The 24856-nt window shown below is 44.4% G+C and overlaps 1 protein-coding gene across 3 annotated transcripts in view; it reads left to right on the forward strand.

Annotated features, from left to right (window-relative positions):
- The first annotated feature begins 27 nt into the window (after positions 1-27).
- ABCG5 (ATP binding cassette subfamily G member 5) overlaps positions 28-24856 on the forward strand; it is a 32395-nt gene continuing 7566 nt past the window's right edge. The window contains exons 1-11 of one of the 3 annotated variants that reach the window (XM_036925616.2): positions 28-326; positions 1003-1124; positions 2866-3002; positions 3076-3174; positions 15001-15133; positions 16257-16396; positions 17110-17239; positions 17671-17884; positions 17967-18172; positions 18983-19121; positions 24171-24356. In XM_036925616.2, coding sequence (XP_036781511.2) covers positions 184-326; positions 1003-1124; positions 2866-3002; positions 3076-3174; positions 15001-15133; positions 16257-16396; positions 17110-17239; positions 17671-17884; positions 17967-18172; positions 18983-19121; positions 24171-24356 — 1649 coding nt within the window. In that variant the 5' untranslated portion in view covers positions 28-183. Of the gene's footprint in view, positions 405-1002; positions 1125-2865; positions 3003-3075; positions 3175-15000; positions 15134-16256; positions 16397-17109; positions 17240-17670; positions 17885-17966; positions 18173-18982; positions 19122-24170; positions 24357-24856 lie in introns of all 3 variants that reach the window. The other 2 variants (XM_036925615.2, XM_036925617.2) reach the window with 2 other exon arrangements.

Raw genomic sequence — 24856 nt, forward strand, 5'->3', positions numbered from 1 at the left:
CTAAAGGTACATCAGATAATGGCTGCATGGCTAACCCTCAGGGCTGCCGCTGGGAAGGCCTGAGGAGGGACTCGGGCCAGGAGAGGAGAAGACAAGGCTGTCTGCTGCTGGCTCTGCAGCTGAGGCCTCTCCAGGGAGGGTCAGGCCACCAGAAAATCCACCTGTCTTTGCTGTGTGTGGGCCATGAGTGAACTCCCATCTAGGGCCCCCATGGGGTCCTTGGGACTCCAAGTAAACAGAGGCTTACAGGGCTCCCCGGAAGTCCCTACAGCTGCCTCAAAGCCTCGGCACAGTCTGGGTGTTCTCCATGCCTCGTACAGTGTCAGGTAAGGCTGATGCCTCTTCCACCTGCTGGAGCTAGAAGCCTGGGCTTTGAGCTGTGGTCAGGGATGGTATGACCTGAGGTAAGTGGTCCTCTCACCCCCGTTCCTGGCTTTCCTCACTAATGCGGGGCATGCACGGAGGCTTTGGGCCCCCACTTCAGTGGATCGAGGTGGAGAGAGAAGGGAAGGGGAAAGGCTGCCAGTGGTGAGTGAGGAGCCATGGTGAACGGCCCCTCCTCCTGCCCACAGGAGGACCTGGAAGCTGGGACAAAGGAGGCAGCCTGCTCTGCCTCATGGCCCTGCTCTGGGCCCCTCACCCCTTCCTGTTGCGTCCCCTGTGTATAGCCTGCCCTTGTGGAGGGAGAGACCTTGGGGAATGAGGGTGCTGGCTGCAGGAGGTGTAATGAAGCCTGGTGAAGGAACACCGGGTGGACTGAAGGAATAAACAGGGTCCTGCTCTGAATGCCGAAGACAGCTGGTTCAGAGCAGCTGCCAGGCAGCAGTTCTACACAGATGATCTTCCTCCGTCACTGCCTGCCAGGGTCTACAGAGGACCCAGAGCTAAAACACATTTAGGACTCTGTCCAGAGACAACTGGGGTGGGCAACTGGAATCAGTGCTGGGGGGTAAGGGTCTGGGATCCCATGCACCTTTTCCCCTTCTGGGGTTTCCTTTACAGCCATCGAGTTGGGCCCTGGTGGGACGTCACATCTTGCCGGCAGCAGTGGAACAGACAGATCCTCAAAGATGTTTCTTTGTATGTAGAGAGTGGGCAGATCATGTGCATCTTAGGGAGCTCAGGTAAGCCTGGAAAATATACGTTAAATCTGAACTCTCAATGAGGATTCAGAAAAGGCTTTGGTTTGAACACCATGTTGAAGATTGAAACTAATGACATGTCTGTGAATGGAACCTGGTACTAACGTGAAATTAGAAGGATACTTGAAAAAGAGTAAAGTCCTGCCTAACATATAAGTCATTCATATTTCAAAGTGTGTAAAGCACCCAGCACAGTGCTCAGTAAACACAATTTCCCTGATTGGTACCCTGCCTAGAGACCAGAAGAGGAATTAAATCACACAAAGATGCCCAGTTAGCCACCATATTCATTAAAAAAAAATTCTGATGTATATACAGGCAAGAATAGAGAATAACATAAAGAATGTTCATCTATTAACATCTGGCTTTATCAAATCTTAACATTATACCATATTTGCTTCAGATTCCTTTCCTTATTTTTAAAGGAATTAAATATTACAGATTCCAATGAGGCTATCTATGTGCCCATTCCTCACTTCGTCCTTCTGGTCTTTCCTGGGATAGCTAGACTTAGTTTATCCGCTTGTGGGAGGGTGTAGCTGCCGTGGCTGGGGACGACGCCCTCTGAGGGCAACAGCTGTGAATCGGCAGCAGCTGGGGGATGGGTGTGCTGGCTCGGAGGAGGGGGTCTGTGTGGTACACCGCAGGGTCTGCTACACTAGGTCATCCGCACATTTTAACGTTAAAAGATCCTGACAAATTGGCTTCAGAGGAGCCTTTTGATTGAGTTCTTGCCAGCAAATTGCTGACATTTACTGCCACTCTCTGCTTGCATGCCTCCCTGTGATAGAGATGGGCAATGCAAATCTGTGATGAAAGGTAAGCATGGTCACCCTTTTTTGACTTGGGGAGTTAAATCCATAGCCACAGCAAGTAAACTGGGTGGTAGTGGTACTGTTAAGATTAAATGAAAAGGAATTCACAGAGTAAAACTATTACACTTTCCTGAGATTTGCTGTCAGTTCCTATTTCCAAGTTTTAAGCATTTCTTACTATATGCATATACCAGAACATCCAGGGTCATTCTAATTTTCCTTTTGATAATTATAATATACTTCTTTAAAAAGAAAAAAGGCTGAGTTATCTTTTCATAATTGGTTACTTTCTGCCTTCCTCGTGTAGGATAAAAAAGGGTGGTGTGTAGCACACAACAAGGAGTTGAACCCACCTTCTCAGAAGTGTGTCCTGCAGGCCAACGTCATGCTTCATAGGTGGGGGGTCTTGATCTGGAGTCTCATGGGCTGGTTTCTGATGATATCTAGTCATGGTCTGATGACAACATTTATCCTTTTACACTGAACATGCTGCTGGTCCTAAGATTGCACTTGGTTAGCAAGGCTCTAGGCAGTGTCCCTGACCCTCAGGAACCACCCAACAACCCCAGGGGCCCACAGAAGGAAATCCAGATGTTCTTGATCCCAGTATTTCCTAGAGCTCTAGTTTTCCTTTCATTTTGATTCTCTATTTTCTTTTTCAACCCAAAATAGCTTTAAAAGCAAATAAATAGCCAGCCAAAGCCCCTTCAGTCTGGACCCGAACGAGAGACATGGTCTGTGCCTCTCATTCAGGGCTCGAGGTGGAAAGCCATGTTTCTGTCATGAGTTTGACTCACAAACTAAAGAGAGAACAAGTCAGGGCTGGACCGAGAGTCCCCCGAGGTCTCAAGAGCTCCTGCAGTGCCTCACGGAGGGACTCGTCTGGGGCCTTCTCTTCTTGCTCCCAGGCTCGGGGAAAACCACGCTGCTGGACGCCATGTCCGGGAGGCTGCGCCGTGCGGGGACCTTCCTCGGGGAGGTGTATGTGAACGGCCGGCCGCTGCGCACCGAGCAGTTCCAGGACTGCTTCTCCTACGTCCTGCAGGTGGGCGCGTCCCCGGCCCCCCGCCCGCCGCAGCCGGGGGCTCGGGCCACGCTGACGCCTGCCTCTCCCGCAGAGCGAGACTCTGCTGAGCAGCCTCACGGTGCGCGAGACGCTGCGCTACACGGCGCTGCTGGCCATCCGCGGCGGCTCCGCGGGCTTCTTCCAGAAAAAGGTGGGTACCGCCTGCCCTCAGCGCGGGCCTCGCTGTAAGGCCAGGGTCCTGCCCCAGGGGCCACCCCGCAGTGGCTTCGCACCCGCTCTCCTTCCACTTGCCTGTTGAGTCCAGGCCCGCGCTTCCAGTTTGGCAGCCACTAGTCACACGAGGCTTTGGCACTTGAAACGTGACTAGTCCTAAGCGAGAAGTGCCATGAGTGTAAAAGACACACTTGGTCTGAAAAAACAGAATGTGAAGTACCTTATTAATACTTTAAAAAATGGTAATAGGCTGAAACGATTACACTTTGGCTGTATTGGGTTAAATAAATTACTAAAATTAATTACACGTCTTTCTTTTTACTTTCTAAAATGTGGTTACTAAAATACTTAAATTCTATATGTGACTTGCATAATATTTCTATTGGATGGCGCTGTTCTAGGAGCTCTGAAAAGATATGATTATTTTCCTCACTGCACTTCACCCTGCAATCCTGTTGGGATTTTTCTCAGCACTTTTGGAGTTTCTTGAATGTGCCTCATCCAAACTGGACTAGGTTAATGAAGGAAGGAACTATTGAATTGTCAAGTGTTTCTAGGTTCCAATCTGTTTCTTTAAATGTACCCAGTTTGGATGTAGCTGCAAGTAAACCCACAGGGACCTGACCTGACAAGATTGTCTAATTTCCGCCTGGACTGAGAATGCCCAGGGAAGCAGGGACAGGTAGATGTGAAATAGGTTCTTAGGGCTGCCAGAAGAGACCAGCGGCATCTGCCTCAGGCCACCTCAGTGAGGTTCCTCAGGGGCACACAGGTGATGCCTGCAGTTCAGGCTGCAAAGCTGGCCTTTCTTTAAGCCAGTGAGGCTCCAAGGGAATCCTCCACCTCAGCTGAGGGTGCCGCATTTTCATCAGGCATTGGTAAATCTGCCACTGGACTTTCAGGGTGAAACTAGGTCTCAGCTGTGTCCCAAGTAGCAGCAGGCCTGTTTTATGTAATGCCCGGGTGAGGCAAGGGCATTCTGTTTGAGAGTCCTACACAACGCTGGAGTATTGCTTTCACTCCAGAAGATCCTTAGCAAGGGGCCCAGCCCTCAAGAAGGACCATCAGCCTCACCTAGCCCTCTTTCCTCCCTGTTGGTTACCTTCAAGTGCTCAGAAGTTTTGCAAGGTTCTTGCCATTCTACCAGGTTATACTCTGAGCTCTCTTATCTGGCTGGCATCAGTCAGCCCTTGCTCATTTCATTCTGATATCAGCTCTGTGAGGGAGGCATTATCTCCTGACACCCAATGAGATTAAGATCAGACAGCTGGGAATGGCAGAGCTGGAACGCAGGCCTTCTAGCTCCATCATGCCTCCCTGGGACCCTGGGGTCTCTTGAGCCCCATTGTGACTTGAGAAGATGGAGGTCAGAGTCCAGCCCATGGTGAGGCACAGGCATGTTCACACGATTCAGTAGCCCTGACAGTGAGTGACAGGTGAGCAACCCTGTATGCTTTCTCCCCACTTGCTTTATTATTTCTGTCTCTAAAATGGCCAGGAGATCTTATTGGTATTTGGGGTAGGAGAAATTAAGTCATAAACAGATTCTTCTGAGTTACTTATGTCACATATCCCTTTGAGATAATCTAAGAAATCCACTGAGCCCTTTACCCCAGAAAATGCACATATTTGCATAAATAGTCAGAAAATTCATGGATACCTTGGAATCGATTGATGGCAAATTTGTCCCCCTGGTGAATGGTCCCTCTCCCTGGCACTAGCACTCCCTCCATGTCCTGCAAAAAGTTCTCCCTGCTTGAGAGTGCTTCCTGAGCAATTTCAGTCCATTGGGTGCAAAAGTAATTTTGTGAGAAGGAAGTGCTGGTGATAACAAAGGACAGAACACAGCTGATCTGCTTTTGTGCTCTGAGGAACCCGAACATAAGGCCATGGTTGATGTGGGCAGGCTGCGTCTGCTGGGCTGTTGGCTAAACCTTGTGTTTTGTGGACCACCTGAGAGAGGCTACTAGATAGTTCTACTTTCAGTTCAGCACAACTATTTGCTAATGGTGGAGCCTTGGGCAGGCTATGGATGTCTCCAAGAAGGATGTTTTCTCCTCTATAATAATCAGAATAATAGTGCATCTCTTCTGGAGCTGATGTGAGGGATAAATCAGTTTTGTGAGTACACATAGCATAGAGAAGGTTAGTGATTCCAGTGGGTCTCAATGATCTCAGTGCTCCAAGACTGAGTGTTTGCAAAACATGGAAGAGGCTTCTGGACAGAGCAATAGAGCATGAGACATCTGAAACAGATCAAGTAAATGTCTTCTCTATCCATCCCTTCTGAGCCAGGAGGGGCAAGCTTTACCCCTTTGCTGTTGCAGAGCGGATGAAAGGGATGCTCAGGAAATCTGCCTTCGCTGTTGAGCACATAAACCTATAGCTACGTTAAGTGAAGTTCATATCCAGGATCCTTCTACTCTGATGGCAAGAAGAGACCCTTCTTTTTTTTCCAGAACTCATACTGGTTTATTGCAATTGTAACCACCTCACCATATTCCTTTGTGTCTATTTCAGATGTGTCCCTTCTTTTGGTTCAAAACTTCACCTGTGCTGTTGATCTCATCCTGTTTCCTCTGGAACTTTGTTCCATAAATCTTTTTTCCATCCCCTCTTTTACTCCAGTATAGTTTTTTGTTACTTTCTAATGCAGCGTTTTGTTTCTTTTTTTCATTTAAAAAGTACCACACTCTCATTAGAGGTGTATGGGAACAAAATTCATTACCGTATTTGTAAGTATTCTCAGTTTCTTCCTTTCTGCTTTCCCTAGAGCCTAATGCAGATAGGGGTGGTCAGTAAGGGGTGGGCTGGAAACAGAGATTTTTGAAGGAGTCTCTGGAGAGGAGATAAACTGAGGAAGGAAAGAGAGAGGGAGGAAAAAGGCCACAAATCTCCATCAGGGAGTCAGTAAAGAATTTTTAAAATTGTTGTGGGGGAACTGAGAAGGAAGGATAGGGAGAGGGCTTCAGGGAGCTGCAGAATATCAGAAAAGTAGATTGAGGAGAATGGGGGAGAGGAGATTATAAGGAGTGTGGTTGTAGGTCATAAACTGGGCTCCCTTGAAAGTCCTTTAAGACATTCCAATGAAGATTGGCATTATTTTAATTCCTTTTGATAGCTGGATTATATATGATGCAACACCACACTGAGATTGGACCATATGGGACACTAGGACTTATTTAGGTTTATAAAGCCAGGTTTAGTTCAAACCAAATTGGATTTTTTTTTTTTTTTTTTAATAATTATTTTTTATTGAAGGGTAGTTGACACACAGTATTACATTACATGAGTTTCAAGTGTACAACACAGTGGTAGAACATTTATATACATAATTCTAGGTTCCAGCTATCACCCTACCAGGCTGTTACAATATCTTGACTATATTCCTTATGCTATACCTTACATCCCGGTTACTAATTTATTTTACCATTGGAAGTCTGTCCTTTTTTTTTTTTTTGTGAGGGCATCTCTCATATTTATTGATCAAATGGTTGTTAACGACAATAAAATTCTGTATAGGGGAGTCAATGCTCAATGCACAATCATTATTCCACCCCAAGCCTAATTTTTGTCAGTCTCCAATCTTCTGAGGCATAACAAACAAGTTTTTACATGTAGAACAAATTCTTACATAATGAATAAGTTACATAGTGAACAGTACAAGGGCAGTCATCACAGAAACTTTCGGTTTTGCTCATGCATTATGAACTATAAACAGTCAGTTCAAATATGAATACTCATTTGGTTTTTATACTTGATTTATATGTGGATACCACATTTCTCTCTTTATTATTATTATTTTTAATAAAATGCTGAAGTGGTAGGTAGATACAAGATAAAGGTAGAAAACATAGTTTAGTGTTGTAAGAGAGCAAATGTAGCTGATCAGGTGTGTGCCTGTAGACTATGTGTTAATCCAAGCTAGACCAGGGCAATAAAACATCCACGTATGCAGAAGATTTCTCTCAGAACGGGGGGGTGAGGTTCTAAGCCTCACCTCTGTTGATCCCCAATTTCTCACCTGATGGCCCCCCTGCGACTGTGCCTGTCTTAGGTTGTTCCTCCCTTGAGGAATCTTACCCGTCTCTGGCTAACCAGTCATCTTCCGGGGCCATACAGGGAAATGTGAAGTTGGTAAGTGAGAGAGAAGCCTTATTGTTTGAAAAAGTTAGCTTTTTACTTCTTTGCATATTTATGCCCTGTGGCTTCTATGCCCAGCATTTGTCTTGAGGTATCTTTACCACTTGGAAGAATTATGATACTCGGTAAATTTGATATGAGGCACGAATTCTATTTAAGGGTTGTAATTAGGAAGGAAGAAGAAAAGCTATAGAAGTAGCAGGCGGAAGAAAACCTGGGAAGATTGATTATTTCTTTGATATATCTTCTTGTAGAGTAACTTCAGCATGTATAGGTTTTAAGCTACTACTTAAATTGCACACACACATTAACATAATAGGAGTATAGTTACATAACCAAAGCATATCTGTAATTACCAGCCATCTGCAGTGAAACCATGAAAACCAGTTAGGCACCTTAGGCATTTGTGAAAACTTATCTATGATATGGTGGATATTGTCCAAATGAACTTGAACAGTCTGAGAGAAATCAGACAAATTAAAACAACCCATTCCTGGGGACTGTTCACATGCCATATGTTCTTTTAACAATAAATAGTTTGTAGTTGTAAGACTTTGGAGCGCTACAATTTGCACTTCTCCAAATTCTTGGTTGAGTTCCAACAGTATAGATCCAGTCCAATTTTGTTGTTTTACTGTATGCACAGGCCAGCTTAGATATCTCCTTCATTCCCATGGCAAGTCCAGGAGCTGGTGGGATGAGTGCATCTACAGCTGTAGCAGTGCGTGGATCTTTGTTGGGGTTTTTTGATGATCATCTTCTGGCATGAGTCTTCCAGAGGGTGCAGATGTTGGAAGTTCTTTTTCATATCGTATCTTAGTTCATTTTCGGGGTAGCCCAATTAGGCTTTGATCCTCTGTATAAACACAAACAGACCCTTTGCCTACACTTTTATATGCCCTTTATACCCTTGTGTAGAACTCGTTGGAGGTTACCACACAGGAACTGCCCTTTTTTTTTTTTTTTTTTTTTTTTTTGCTATCACTAATCTACACTTACATGACGAATATTATGTTTACTAGGCTCTCCCCTATACCAGGTCTCCCCTATAAACCCCTTTACAGTCACTGTCCATCAGCATAGCAAAATGTTGTAGAATCACTACTTGCCTTCTCTGTGTTGTACAGCCCTCCCTTTTCTCCTACCCCCCCATGCATGTTAATCTTAATACCCCCCTACTTCTCCCCCCCTTATCCCTCCCTACCCACCCATCCTCCCCAGTCCCTTTCCCTTTGGTACCTGTTAGTCCATTCTTGAGTTCTGTGATTCTGCTGCTGTTTTGTTCCTTCAGTTTTTCCTTTGTTCTTATATTCCACAGATAAGTGAAATCATTTGGTATTTCTCTTTCTCCGCTTGGCTTGTTTCACTGAGCATAATACCCTCCAGCTCCATCCATGTTGCTGCAAATGATTGGATTTGCCCTTTTCTTATAGCTGAGTAGTATTCCATTGTGTATATGTACCACATCTTCTTTATCCATTCATCTATTGATGGACATTTAGGTTGCTTCCAATTCTTGGCTATTGTAAATAGTGCTGCAATAAACATAGGGGTGCATCTGTCTTTCTCAAACTTGATTGCTGCATTCTTAGGGTAAATTCCTAGGAGTGGAATTCCTGGGTCAAATGGTAAGTCTGTTTTGAGCATTTTGATGTACCTCCATACTGCTTTCCACAATGGTTGAACTAACTTACATTCCCACCAGCAGTGTAGGAGGGTTCCCCTTTCTCCACAGCCTCGCCAACATTTGTTGTTGTTTGTCTTTTGGATGGCAGCCATCCTTACTGGTGTGAGGTGATACCTCATTGTAGTTTTAATTTGCATTTCTCTGATAATTAGCGATGTGGAGCATCTTTTCATGTGTCTGTTGGCCATCTGTATTTCTTTTTTGGAGAACTGTCTGTTCAGTTCCTCTGCCCATTTTTTAATTGGGTTATTTGTTTTTTGTTTGTTGAGGCGTGAGAGCTCCTTATATATTCTGGACGTCAAGCCTTTATCGGATATGTCATTTTCAAATATATTCTCCCATACTGTAGGGATCCTTCTTGTTCTATTGATGGTGTCTTTTGCTGTACAGAAGCTTTTCAGCTTAATATAGTCCCACTTGTTCATTTTTGCTGTTGTTTTCCTTGCCCGGGGAGATATGTTCAAGAAGAGGTCACTCATGTTTATGTCTAAGAGGTTTTCGCCTATGTTTTCTTCCAAGAGTTTGATGGTTTCATGGCTTACATTCAGGTCTTTGATCCATTTTGAGTTTACTTTTGTATATGGGGTTAGACAATGGTCCAGTTTCATTCTCCTACATGTAGCTGTCCAGTTTTGCCAGCACCACCTGTTGAAGAGACTGTCATTTCGCCATTGTATGTCCATGGCTCCTTTATCAAATATTAATTGACCATATATGTCTGGGTTAATGTCTGGATTCTCTAGTCTGTTCCATTGGTCTGTGGCTCTGTTCTTGTGCCAGTACCAAATTGTCTTGATTACTATGGCTTTATAGTAGAGCTTGAAATTGGGGAGTGAGATCCCCCCTACTTTATTCTTCTTTCTCAGGATTGCTTTGGCTATTCGGGGTCTTTGGTGTTTCCATATGAATTTTTGAATTATTTGTTCCAGTTCATTGAAGAATGTTGCTGGTAGTTTCATAGGGATTGCATCAAATCTGTATATTGCTTTGGGCAGGATGGCCATTTTAACGATATTAATTCTTCCTAGCCACGAGCATGGGATGAGTTTCCATCTGTTAGTGTCCCCTTTAATTTCTCTTAAGAGTGACTTGTAGTTTTCAGAGTATAAGTCTTTCACTTCTTTGGTTAGGTTTATTCCTAGGTATTTTATTTTTTTTGATGCAATTGTGAATGGAGTTGTTTTCCTGATTTCTCTTTCTGTTGGTTCATTGTTAGTATATAGGAAAGCCACAGATTTCTGTGTGTTGATTTTGTATCCTGCAACTTTGCTGTATTCCGATATCAGTTCTAGTAGTTTTGGGGTGGAGTCTTTGGGGTTTTTTATGTACAGTATCATGTCATCTGCAAATAGTGACAGTTTAACTTCTTCTTTACCAATCTGGATTCCTTGTATTTCTTTATTCTGTCTGATTGCCGTGGCTAGGACCTCCAGTACTATGTTAAATAACAGTGGAGAGAGTGGGCATCCCTGTCTAGTTCCCGATCTCAGAGGAAATGCTTTCAGCTTCTCGCTGTTCAATATAATGTTGGCTGTGGGTTTATCATAGATGGCCTTTATTATGTTGAGGTACTTGCCCTCTATTCCCATTTTGCTGAGAGTTTTTAACATGAATGGATGTTGAACTTTGTCAAATGCTTTTTCAGCATCTATGGAGATGATCATGTGGTTTTTGTCTTTCTTTTTGTTGATGTGGTGGATGATGTTGATGGACTTTCGAATGTTGTACCATCCTTGCATCCCTGGAATGAATCCCACTTGGTCATGGTGTATGATCCTTTTGATGTATTTTTGAATTCGGTTTGCTAATATTTTGTTGAGTATTTTTGTATCTACGTTCATCAGGGATATTGGTCTGTAGTTTTCTTTTTTGGTGGGGTCTTTGCCTGGTTTGGGTATTAGGGTGATGTTAGCTTCATAGAATGAGTTTGGGAGTATCCCCTCCTCCTCTATTTTTTGGAAAACTTTAAGGAGAATGGGTATTATGTCTTCCCTGTATGTCTGATAAAATTCCGAGGTAAATCCATCTGGCCCGGGGGTTTTGTTCTTTGGTAGTTTTTTGATTACCTCTTCAATTTCGTTGCTGGTAATTGGTCTGTTTAGATTTTCTGTTTCTTCCTGGGTCAGTCTTGGAAGGTTATATTTTTCTAGGAAGTTGTCCATTTCTCCTAGGTTTCCCAGCTTGTTAGCATATAGGTTTTCATAGTATTCTCCAATAATTCTTTGCATTTCCGTGGGGTCCGTCGTGATTTTTCCTTTCTCGTTTCTGATACTGTTGATTTGTGTTGACTCTCTTTTCTTCTTAATAAGTCTGGCTAGAGGCTTATCTATTTTGTTTATTTTCTCGAAGAACCAGCTCTTGGTTTCATTGATTTTTGCTATTGTTTTATTCTTCTCAATTTTATTTATTTCTTCTCTGATCTTTATTATGTCCCTCCTTCTGCTGACCTTAGGCCTCATCTGTTCTTCTTTTTCCAATTTCGATAATTGTGACATTAGACCATTCATTTGGGATTGCTCTTCCTTTTTTAAATATGCTTGGATTGCTATATACTTTCCTCTTAAGACTGCTTTTGCTGTGTCCCACAGAAGTTGGGGCTTAGTGTTGTTGTTGTCATTTGTTTCCATATATTGCTGGATCTCCATTTTGATTTGGTCATTGATCCATTGATTATTTAGGAGCGTGTTGTTAAGCCTCCATGTGTTCGTGAGCCTCTTTGCTTTCTTTGTACAGTTTATTTCTAGTTTTATGCCTTTGTGGTCTGAAAAGTTGGTTGGTAGGATTTCAATCTTTTGGAATTTTCTGAGGCTCTTTTTGTGGCCTAGTATGTGGTCTATTCTGGAGAATGTTCCATGTGCACTTGAGAAGAATGTATATCCCGCTGCTTTTGGATGTAGAGTTCTATAGATGTCTATTAGGTCCATCTGCTCTACTGTGTTGTTCAGTGCTTCCGTGTCCTTACTTATTTTCTGCCCAGTGGATCTATCCTTTGGGGTGAGTGGTGTGTTGAAGTCTCCTAGAATGAATGCATTGCAGTCTATATCCCCCTTTAGTTCTGTTAGTATTTGTTTCACATATGCTGGTGCTCCTGTGTTGGGTGCATATATATTTAGAATGGTTATATCCTCTTGTTTGACTGAGCCCTTTATCATTATGTAGTGTCCTTCTTTATCTCTTGTTACTTTCTTTGTTTTGAAGTCTATTTTGTCTGATATTAGTACTGCAACCCCTGCTTTCTTCTCACTGTTGTTTGCTTGAAATATGTTTTTCCATCCCTTGACTTTTAGTCTGTACATGTCTTTGGGTTTGAGGTGAGTTTCTTGTAAGCAGCATATAGATGGGTCTTGCTTTTTTATCCATTCTGTTACTCTGTGTCTTTTGATTGGTGCATTCAACCCATTAACATTTAGGGTGACTATTGAAAGATATGTACTTATTGCCATTGCAGGCTTTAAATTCGTGGTTACCAAAGGTTCAAGGTTAGCCTCTTTAGTATCTTACTGCCTAACTTAGCTCGCTTATTGAGCTGTTATATACACTGTCTGGAGATTCTTTTCTTCTCTCCCTTCTTGTTCCTCCTCCTCGATTCTTCATATGTTGGGTGTTTTGTGCTGTGCTCTTTCTAGGAGTGCTCCCATCTAGAGCAGTCCCTGTAAGATGTTCTGTAGAGGTGGTTTGTGGAAAGCAAATTCCCTCAGCTTTTGTCTGTCTGGGAATTGTTTAATCCCACCGTCATATTTGAATGATAGTCGTGCTGGATACAGTATCCTTGGTTCAAGGCCCTTCTGTTTCATTGTATTAAATATATCATGCCATTCTCTTCTGGCCTGTAGGGTTTCTGTTGAGAAATCTGACGTTAGCCTGATGGGTTTCCCTTTATAGGTGACCTTTTTCTCTCTAGCTGCCTTTAACACTCTTTCCTTGTCCTTGATCTTTGCCATTTTAATTATTATGTGTCTTGGTGTTGCCCTTCTTGGATCCTTTCTGTTGGGGGTTCTGTGTATTTCCGTGGTCTGTTTGATTACTTCCTCCCCCAGTGTGGGGAAGTTTTCAGCAATTATTTCTTCTAAGATACTTTCCATCTCTTTGCCTCTCTCTTCTTCTTCTGGGACCCCTATAATACGGATATTGCTCCTTTTAGATTGGTCACACAGTTCTCTTAATATTGTTTCATTCCTGGAGATCCTTTTGTCCCTCTCTATGTCAGCTTCTATGCGTTCCTGTTCTCTGATTTCAATTCCATCAATGGCCTCTTGCATTCTATCCATTCTGCTTATAAACCCTTCCAGAGTTTGTTTCATTTCTGCGATCTCCTTTCTGGCATCTGTGATCTCTTTCCGGACTTCATCCCATTTTTCTTGCGTGTTTCTCTGCATCTCTGTCAGCATGTTTATGATTCTTATTTTGAATTCTTTGTCAGGAAGACTGGTTAGGTCTGTCTCCTTCTCTGGTGTTGTCTCTGTGATCTTTGTCTGCCTGTAGCTTTGCCTTTTCATGGTGATAGGAATAGTCTGCAGAACTGGGACGAGTGACGGCTGGAAGGACTTCCTTTCTTGTTGGTTTGTGGCCCTCCTCTCCTGGGAGAACAGAGGCCTCTAGTGGCTTGTGCTGCGCAGCTGCGCGCAGACAGGGTTTCTGCTTCCTGCCCGGCTGCTATGGAGTTAATCTCCGCTGTTGCTGTGGGCGTGGCCTGGCTCGGGCAGCTACTCCAAAATGGTGGAGTCGCGTTGGAGCAGGAGCTGCTGGGAGGCTATTTATCTCCGTAAGGGGCCTCCCTGCTCCCTGCAGCCCAGGGGTTAGGGTGCCCAGAGATCCCGGATTCCCTACCTCTGGATTAAGTGGCCCGCCCTGCCCCTTTAAGACTTCCAAAAAGCACCCGCCAAAACAAAACAACGACCACAAAAAAAAAACAAGAAAAAAAAATTTTTTTAATTAAAAAAAAAAAAAATTTTAATTAAAAAAAAAAAGGTGGTCGTTCGTTTTTCTTTATTCTCCGGTGCCAGCCTCAGGCCTCTGCTCACCGGTCTTTCTGCCCTGTTTCCCTAATATTGGGGTCCCTGTCCCTTTAAGACTTCCAAAAAGCGCTCGCCAAAACAAAGCAGCAAAAAAGCAAAAAAAAAAAAAAAAATGGTCGCGCGCTTTTCTTATGTCCTCTGTCGCCCAGCCTCCAGTGCCTGCTCACTGTTCTTGCTGCCCTGTTTTCCCAGTATCGAGGGCCCTGCACTCTGTCCCGGATGGCGGGGGCTGGGTGTTCGGCAGTCCTGGGCTCCGTCTCCCTCCCGCTCTGCCTGCTCTTCTCCCGCCAGGAGCTGGGGGGAGGGGCGCTCGGCTCCCGCGGGGCCGGGGCTTGTATCTTACCCCCTTCGCGAGGCGCTGGGTTCTCTCAGGTCCGGATGTGGTCTGGATATTGTCCTGTGTCCTCTGGTCTTTATTCTAGGAAGGGTTGTCTTTGTTATATTTTCATAGATATATGTTGTTTTGGGAGGAGATTTCCGCTGCTCTACTCACGCCGCCATCTTCCGCCCCCTCTGGATTTTTTTTTTTACATAAAAAACATTTGTTATAATAAAGTTTCAAAAACCAAACATGAAAAAAGAGGTATGTGGTAACTATGCCTTTGGGGGACTTTCCTGGATCGGCTGGACTGACTGCAGCATCTTAAAATAGAGGAGTCCAGTGAAGTCTTTGTGGTTTCCTGGCAAATTTCCCTGAAGCAAGAATAACCAGTTTTTATTGCTCTAAAAATGTGAAAAAAAATATTATTTATTTTAATCTGATACATGTATTATGTTGTGATTTAAACCAAATTGTGTTTTATTGTAATAGGCAAGCTTTCCCCACAGGGTGGTGAGTCTGAAAGTGGCCCAAGTGTGCAAAGGAAGTATGTTGCCTCTCCTATGCCAAACTCTGCCCATGAATTGGAACAGCAGCCCGGCAGTGACCAGCCTCCCTGGGCTTTTGTGTCTCCTGCAGGTGGACACCGTCATGGCTGAGTTGAGTCTCAGCCACGTGGCTGATAGATTAATTGGAAACTACAACTTCGGGGGAATTTCCAATGGCGAGCGGCGCCGGGTCTCCATTGCAGCCCAGCTCCTCCAGGATCCCAGTAAGTGGGACCCAGAACTGCTTTTAACTGCTGCCTGGGCATCTTCTGTACATCTGCAGATGCTTTTGGCCGTTTCTTCAGTTTCCATCTGGACACGGGTTTGTGTGGAATTGAAGTCACTGAGGTTTTTCAAACTAGAGACTCACTTTCTTTGGAAATACTATGCTGTTTCTGATGTTCTTCCATCATCCAAGTACAAAACAGCTCTTGGACTGGAAGCACCACATTTGTGTTTCAATGTTCAATTGCTGTCTTCCATGAATATTGGAGCCCTGCCCTATCCATCCTCACTTCTTCCTAGAGCAGTACCACTGTGTCTGCTATTCAAAGCCAATGACTTTTGGTGTGACTGAGGTATTTATGAAATGGCAGGAATGAAAGTAGGACTTTGAGAGACACACTCAAAAGTCTGTATATCAGAGGGAGGGGCTGTCAAGACAGGTGTCGATCACCTGCTTCCTGTGCTTGGTTTGGTCATTGTCCCCACCACCTGGGGAAATCTCACCAGCTATATGTACCTTGGGGAGGACATATTCACCCTGGAGTAGACAAAGACTGTCTGCTTTTCACTAGAAGCAAATAAGAGATGTTCTCTTGAGCCCTTGTGACTTTTGGGTAGAAATAATCTACAGTTAAAACCTCTAAAGAACCCAGACACCTGCTTGCCTTGGACCTTGTTCCATGGGTCAGAGTTTTTTGCAGTGTAAAGACCCTATGACTGTTGGGAAGTGCTAGACATGAAATAAGGCTATGTCTTTTTAACCAGTTTCCTCTCAGTCTTTTAAAAACAACCTGGTGCCAGACTGGCAGCCCTTGTTCCCTGTCAGGGTCCCGGGACAGAGCTCAAACAGTCCATAGGACAATGTGAGAAGCCTAGTCTGGTTGCTGCCCTGTCCCTTTGAGAATTAAGGCTGAAATGCTCCAGAGCTGGGAGCTGGACTTTCCCGGGTCAGGTTCTTTTTCCTGGGCTCTGCTGAAAGCCAGTTTACATGCAGGTACTTCTCACCGTGCACTGTTTGGATGGGGTCAGACAGCTCAATAAAGAACTGTTCAAAATTCTAAGTTTAGAGCACAGAGTCTGGGCTTGGCAGTAACTCAGAATTCTGACTCTTTGTTCCGGCAGAGGTCATGCTGTTTGATGAGCCAACCACAGGCCTGGACTGCATGACTGCAAATCAGATCGTCCTCCTCCTAGCAGAGCTGGCTCGCAGGGAGCGCATTGTGATCCTCACCATCCACCAGCCCCGCTCTGAGCTCTTCCAGGTGAGGGGAACGTCTTTCCTCTGGCTCAACTTACCAAAAGTGGGTGCATGTGCGTGTTGACTGGGGATCACAGGGTAGAGATTAGTATTTGCCGACCACAGAAGCTGGAGTCAATAGCTCCTGATGTGAGAAGGACACCTACCATGTACCAAAACCCTTCTATACACTAGCTTATTTAGTTCACACAACAACCCTATGCAGCGGGTATTAGCATTTTCACTTTACAGAGAAGAGTGAGATTTAGCAATGATACAAAATTGAGCCAATATCACACAGTTAGTAAAAAGCTGGAATTGGCATTCATGGTCCAGTTGGCTTCAAAGGCTGTGTTTTTCTACTAAATCACATTGATTCCCTTCCAAAAAATCTTTATCCTCCCAGGATTTTTTGATTTTTATAGATGAGAATCTGAGATTTAAAAAAAAATTCTGGTATGAGGTCACTCAGTGGCATGGCAGGGACTCAAACCCAGGTCCACTGACCATGTCCAGCAGTTCTCCTCCACCCCACTTGTAGCGGGGTGTAGGCTGGCATACAGCACCATTCATAGCAGCAACCCAGGCCGAATAGAACAGATGAGTGTCTCCAGTGGACATAGGAAGCATATGGCTGCATGGCCAAGATCATCATGCAGGACTGACTGCTTGGAGACTTATTTTCCATAAGGATATGGTGATCTGATTACATACTAACATCGTCTATTGTCCAATCAGCTCTTTGACAAAATTGCCATTCTGAGCTACGGAGAGCTGATTTTCTGTGGGACACCAGTGGAAATGCTTGATTTCTTCAGTGGCTGCGGTTATCTTTGTCCTGAACACTCAAATCCTTTTGACTTTTATAGTAAGTTTTTCTTTCACATTCCCCATCGTGAATGATTTTAAACTTCATCATCTCACATGTCTACCTGGATGACACCAGCACTAATGAGCTTATTCTTGCTTTTGGTGTTTTTGCTCTTTAAGGAGTTAATTTGGCTGGGTGAGTTAACTGCCATGGATGACCTGTCAGAATGATATGGTGCATCATCTACTTTGTCAAAAAAAAATTAGCTGAACTTCTAAATTCTCCCAGACAGCCCTAGAGGAATCCTCATGGACTTGCTGGTAGCTTTGTTCTGATTTTATAGGTGGGCATTAGCAACAGGTATATTCTGATGGGCTGCGGTATTATGGCTAGTACTCCTAAGCAAGTGATGAAATATATATTGTTAGCTATTGTGTGTGTGTGCATTTGAGAACACATGGGTCAATTTTTACGGGAATAATTTTTAGTGGACCTGACATCGGTGGATACCCAAAACAAAGAACGGGAAATAGAAACCTTCAGGAGAGTCCAGGTGATTGAATCTGCCTACAAAGCATCAATGATTTATCACAAAATGCTGGAGAATATTGAAAGAACAAAACACCTGAAAACATTACCAATGCTTCCTTTCAAAACCAAAGATTCTCCTGGTGCTCTCTCTAAACTGGGTGTTCTCTTGAGGTAAGAGCCTCACCCCTCTGTAGGCAGTCAGACATCCACCTCTAAAAGAAAGGGAATTAAAGTGGGGTTGTTTGGCTTTCAGGAAAGTGACGAGAAACTTAATGAGAAATAAGCTGGCAGTGATTATGCGTCTGGTTCAGAATCTTGTCATGGGTTTGTTCCTCATTTTCTACCTTCTACGAGTCCAGAATGATGTGCTCAAGGGTGCCATCCAGGACCGCGTGGGTCTCCTGTACCAGTTTGTGGGTGCCACCCCGTACACAGGCATGCTCAACGCCGTGACTCTGTGTAAGTACCCGTACCCAGGAGGTGTGTGCCAGGGGCTGGGGAGGGCAATTTCTCCCTCCCTCCGTATCTCCCCTCTCCAGCTTGCACTTTGCAAGACTCCACTCTTCTACGGGTAGTCCTCTGAGCTCACCCTCTCTCTCTCCAGATTCTCTCTCTCTGGGGAGAGGTAACTATTGAGTTTCCTCCACCCTCGTGTGAGTTATTTTACCAGGTGGATCTCTCTGAGGGCCTCTCTAAGGATCCAGGAAAATGTGAAGCTCTCAGGTGCTTGGTGGGGCAGGCTTCGGGAAGGGTGCTTTTCAGCAGAGCATTCCCGGTATCCTTTCTTGGCCATTAGGATGTGCAGCCCATGGGGGCCCAGCTACCTGCCAACTTTGCACTTGTACATTCTTTCTGGAGCCGTTTTAGGACAGCCAGCACCTAATTTTCAAACTCAGTGGGGATCCAGAAGCGGTACCTAGTTGCCTGTTCCAAGACCCTGCACCAAGGACAGAGTGCTCTTCTCACTCCTTTGTGCCCCTTTTGCATGCGTGTTCTTGTATTGATGATATCACTCCTCCCACGTTAGAGATAAGGAACCAAATTATGACAACTTTTGCAATCATATTGTAATTCAGGTAGAGTGTAGATTACTGGGGTGGGGTTATTCATAGTTTTATGGATGGCAGGTCCTCTCTTTCCACAAAGAGGGAGCCCCAGATATTTCTCACCTTCCATCCCAGGGAGACCTCAAGCTCATCTTGCATGAGCCCTCCTTCCCTGAGCTGTATAGTGTGACCCAGCATTCTAAAACCTGCCTTCCATGCCCAGTTCCTGTGCTGCGAGCTGTCAGCGACCAGGAGAGCCAGGACGGCCTGTATCAGAAGTGGCAGATGCTTCTGGCCTACATGCTGCACATCCTCCCCTTCAGCATCATTGCTACCATGGTTTTCAGCAGTGTGTGTTACTGGTAAGGGGCGTTCAGAGGGTTCAGTGCTCAGACTAGGCCTCCCATGCAGTCCCGGATGGCCAGTGGGACCTGCAGAGGGAGAGCTCCGGGATGAACAACTCCCTGCTCTCTACTCTGGAGGGTTCATCTTTGCCCATCAACATCCAGTACAATGTCCTGTCCTTCAGGACAAATAAAAGAACCCAACCGTGGGCCACATGGGACCTAAGAGCAGACCAACAGGACTGCTCGTACCAGGAAAGTACGTGTCCCACATCTGCTGCAGGGTCTGGCCAGAGAAGATGGCTCTGAAATAGATGCAACCAGGTGTGGAGGAAGTGGGCTACTGGTCCCCAGCAGCTACGAGTGGCTCCCAGGCTGCTGGAAGCTGGAGCAGCAACCCCACCTGAGGTTTCACTGACCGACCTGGGACATCACAGTTGGGCTGGGGTGAGGGTGGCTATGGGAAGAGGGCCCTGGGTATCCTGGATGCTGTTGGGGCTTGATTGAAGGTATACAGACCATTCTTTTTGTTTCTTAGAACTTTAAAAGATACAAATCTGAAAATGCCTACAGTTATTTGCATGATTTGCTGTCACGATTTGAGATGTAGCTCCCTAATCTGTGGCTTCCCCGTAAGAAAAGATGGGGGGAATTAGCTGGCATTCCAGTGGTGTAAAGGGGCCCAGCCTGGCATCCCAAGATGGAACTTCAGGCAGCTTGAGACACTGTCTTTCTTCAGGACACTGGGCTTGTGTGTAAGTGCTCCTAACCATGGCCATTATAAGGACCCATGACACACTATATGAATAATTATTATGGATTAAGTGATGCATAAGTAAAAGGTAAATGAAGGCCTACTTAGTTTGAGCTCCAAGATGAAGACTTGGAAGGCCGTGGTGCAGGCTCTTAGAAGTTAGCATCACTCTGGATAGAGACAGAGGCAAAACCGCTTGCCCCCAGTCAGCAGGAGGGCAGACTCTCTCACCTGAGGGCGACGGCAGGGGCCCTGCGGCCCTCCTCGCCGGCCCAGATGAAGCCTCCCTATTCTGGGACACTCAGGAACAGGTGGGATCTCCGATCTGTGATGTGAACCGCAAGCCTGCCTAGTTCAAGCGAAATGACCCAGGAGCAAATTTAAAAACCTGGTATTTTTGAGTAAAACAGTTTGGCTAAAAATTGAAGGCCTTGCTGATTTAGAATCTTGCTACTCAATGTGGCCCACAGACCACGGTGATAGTGTTACTTCTGGAGCCTGTTGAACTTGCAGAAAAGAATCTCAGGCCCAGCCCTACTGAGCTGGATTCTGTGATTAACATGATCCCTTACATGGTTCACATGTACTTTAAAATTTGTGAAGCACTGATTTTGAAGACCATATAGTATAGGGAAAACTTCCCATGAGAAAGAGTTCTGTGAGATTTGAGAAAACAGGACAGTTTTAAACTAGGCTCCGTGTAAGCATGCAGGTCATGACTATTTTTGTTAAGAAGTCAGACACAAAAGTGCAGAGTCATTTCCAGTGGCAGCACATGTTAGCAAAAAATGTGGCAAATGCTTGTAAAATGACAGAAATATTTGCTGAATGCCTCATAAGTGACAGTGCTAGGTGTGACAGCAGATTTGAGGAGGAGTACACTGAAGGCACTGCCATCAAACTTACCATTCTAAAATTTAAACATATCTGAAAGCCATAGTGTTTTTGTAACTCTTTTAGCAGCACATTCTGACCTGAACTCACTTAGTGACAAAATCTGATCTAAACTAACATGAGGTTCTTTGTACTTTTCCCACACCAATACTCCTGTTTAGCAGAAATGTTAATGTGCTTGATTATGGGTGGAGTCCCAGATCCCACTGCAGCAGGCGTGGCCCATGCAGTGCACAACCTTTCCAGAATCTGTAACTGCCGCATTCCAAACACATCTGGCCCTAGAGCACTTCAGACTGTGGACATAAATTTCCAGATGACTTTAATTCAACAAAGTATAAGACTAGTTCTATAAAGAAGCACAAACCCTATACTGAGGAATATAGTAATAACAGCTAACACATTTTGAGCACTTTATTTCAGGCACTAAGAGCTTTAAATATATCACTCAAGTAATCTTTGCAATCATTCTATAAAAGTGGTACTACTAAAATTATTCTTGTTGGGAGATGAGGAAAGTGAGGTACAGATGGGATAAGTATTTTCCTCATCTCACATCCATTATCACAGTTAATTACAAAGGAGACCAACAGTCTATTTGCTTGGCAGGGAGAGGACTCTTGGGGGCTTTATGAAGAACTTGAGAGGTGAGCAACGTTCAGAAGATGGAAAAGAGAGCAAGAGCATTCCAAGGGAAAAAAGAACAGGACCATAGGTTCAGAAGCAAAAACACATAAGAGCTTTCCAGAGAAAAGGTTCAGGTGCGTGCAGTGTGGGGAATGAAGGTTTGGAAGGAGTAGAGGAAAAATAGGGCCTGACAGCCTTGGAGCCCCACAGGGGAGGTGCTGAATGCCAGGCCAAGGGGATGAAGTGGATTTGATAATGGGACATAGGAGAGGACTTTGAACCAGGGAGTGACCCATCTGTATTGAACTCTGGAGGGTGAACTGGCATCACGTTGGCAATAAACTGAAGTTAGGGCAGAGTTGCTGGGCAGCCCAGCGAGGAGCATTGGCAACAACAATCTGTGGGAAAGCCAGAGGCCATAAAGAAGAGAGTAGCGATGGCAGCAGAAAGGAACTGCTCTGAGATGCTGGGGAAGTAGAGCTGAGTGGGCTCTGAAATTGAATGGATTTTTTGGGGGTAAAGAATGTCATGGATGATGCCTGAGTTTTCATCCTGAGGGAACGGGAAAGCAACAGTACCCTTATCAAGATTGCCAGGAAGGAGAATGGACTTGGTTTTGAACATGTTGTGTCTAGGATGCTACAGAACACCCACGTGGAGATGTCAATCTGAGGTTTGGGTTGAAGTAGAAAAAGAAAAGAAAGGAGAGTAAGAGTAAAGACCTGAGAATGGATTCTGTAGGAGAGAGAATCAGAAGGGAAGGAAGCTGTCAGAGTATAAGGGGCACATTCACAAAGTGGGAAGAGGAAAGTGATCCAGTGACAAGAGGCAGAGGGGCAGCAGCGGCAGGATCGGGGCCGCGTCAGAGAAGCCCGGGAAGGACAGGGGCGGTCAACCCGTGCAGTATCACAGACGTCAAGGAGGCGAGGCGTAACATTGGAGACCACTGGCAATCTTCCAAAAAAGAGCTTTAGTAGACTGGTGGGGGTGCAAGTCTGGTTTACAAGGGTATAAGGAGTGAGATGGAGGAAGCAGATGCCGTTGGAGAAGCTTGGCCGTGTAGGGTAGGATGAAGAGGGAGCAGTTGCTTAAATGGTTATCAGGCTCAAGGAAAGTATGGGTGTTTTAGGATCTGGCAAATGAAGAAAAAACATTAGATTGAGAGTAGACAGAACTATAGCAAAATTGTATAATTCACAGATCAACTTTGCAGAGTAGACCACGGTAGGGATAGGGGAATCAGGATAACATGGGATCAAGGATGCAAGTAGACAGGATCAATCTTGGCAAAGACAGGGAAAAGAGAGGGGTGGGGAGAACATGCAAGACCTGGAAGATGAAAAGTAGGGAAAATAAAGATAGTGAGAAATTCATAAAATGGGAGGTGATTCCATTTGATGAGCATGGGGTAGAGTTTGAAATTAGGGAGGGGGTAATTTAAAGTAGAGGTTTATATTAACCTTGATGGGACATGCCATTGGAACCCAATAAGCAATGAGAAAAAACCAGGGATCTTGACATCAGCTGAGGCCAAGTGGTAGAGGGGATCCAATGAGCATAGTGATATGCCTTGTTCAACACCCCTTCAGTTGCTTAAGTGAGAGAGCGGGGCTCTCTAGGTGTAGGGATTGGTAAGGCAAAGAATAGCAGAAGGGGGCAAGGATCTGAGGCAGTGAGGGCTTTGGGGAAATGGGAGACAGAGGGAGGCCATGATCAGATAGGGAATTTTTAGAATCTGAGTCTTGGAAGAAGAGTTTTGAGTAACATTTAAGTGCAAGACAGGGTGAGTGATCAATATTAGGTGGATGGAACCACTGGAATTGATCAGATTATCTAATTAAGAAGCATTGATGTTGATGGTTCACCAAGAAGGTTAAAGATCTTGAGGGCTGTAATGTTGGATAGGAGTGCACTGAGTGACCCTGGTTCAGATGCTGTAAAATCATCAAAGGTGACAGAAAGTCTTAAAGTCACAGAGGATTGCACTGGGGAAGAGAATTAATAGTATAAGCAAACTTCATGATTTGTGTAAAAGGAAATGCAGATGGCCTTGAAAAGGGTAGGGAGGGATGGATATAAGACATACAATCTCCTTTTCCTTTACAAATGGGAAGGAAGAGCAGCCATGTCTAATGGTTGCTGAGGACATGCTATCATCAGGGAAATGTTATTTGGTGAAAGGAATAGAAGGAAGGGTTCAAGAGCATAGCTATAGGGTAGTTTGTTTACAAGAATATGAAGGTCAAATCAATGCAAGGGGTTGGGAGAATAATAATAAAATAGAAGAATAGAATGGAGGAGACCTGGGGAGGGCTGATTCGATGGAGGATGCAAGCATCATGCTGGCAATAATCACACATAACAGGGCTCAGGGAAGGAGGGGCTGAGAGGCAGGTTGGGGGAGCCCTTAGCATTAGGGCAGTAGGCTAGCTAGTGCAGGGGCAGGGCTGGATAGGCAGAACGTGGTTATTTATGGAGAAGCCTAGAGGGTTCAACAACCCTACTTATTGCAGTTAGCTGTGACTGCTGTCTCAATGTTAATATTTTCCTGAGAGCTGAAGGAGCTGTAAAAGACGAAAGGTGGCTCACACTGACTTGGAGCCAAAAGAAACAATTTGGGGTAATAAATGGTCTCAAATGTTGACTGTGTTCCAAAAAGTCCTTTCAAAGGCTTGCTCTGCAAACTCCTTCCGCCTGCTGACCCCCATGGACTTATTCATAAAAGGCCAGTGGGGCCATTTTCATAAACGATAACCCTTGGAGAAGAAACTAAAGACCTTTTGTTTTTCTAGGACTCTGGGCTTATACCCTGAGGTTGCCAGATTTGGATATTTCTCTGCTGCTCTCTTGGCCCCACACTTAATTGGTGAATTCCTAACTCTTGTGCTCCTTGGTATTATCCAAAACCCAAATGTGGTCAACAGTATAGTGGCTCTTCTCTGCATTGCTGGACTGCTTGTGGGATCTGGATTTGTAAGGTAAAATACAATGACTCAAGGATTTAGTTTACTATGATTTGTTGTTATTGATCACCTTAATAATGATTCTTGTAAGGAATTCCAGAGAAGAGCTATGTTTTACTGATTAAAGGTATCGCTTTGTAGTCTCGAGTATTTTTTTTTTTTGTAGATAATTATTTTTTATTGAAGGGTAGTTGACATACAGTATTACATTACATTAGTTTCAGGTGTACAACATAGTGTTTCAACATTTATATACATGACAATTCTAGGTACCAGCTATCACCATACCAAGCTGTTACAATATCTTGACTATATTCATTACATCCCGGTCACTTATTATTTTACCATTGGAAGTGTGTACTTTTTTTTTTTTTTTTTTAGTCTCGAGTATTTTTAGTGCTTGCTAGTCATTATTGCTTAGACCTTGAACTGTTCACCATTTGTTCAATAAAATGTCTTTACACTGAGAACCAGGCAATGACACATTAGGCATGTTATCAATATGATTCACATGT

The sequence above is a fragment of the Manis pentadactyla genome, chromosome 2, assembly GCF_030020395.1.
Source record: "Manis pentadactyla isolate mManPen7 chromosome 2, mManPen7.hap1, whole genome shotgun sequence".
Taxonomy (NCBI): Eukaryota; Metazoa; Chordata; class Mammalia; order Pholidota; family Manidae; genus Manis; species Manis pentadactyla.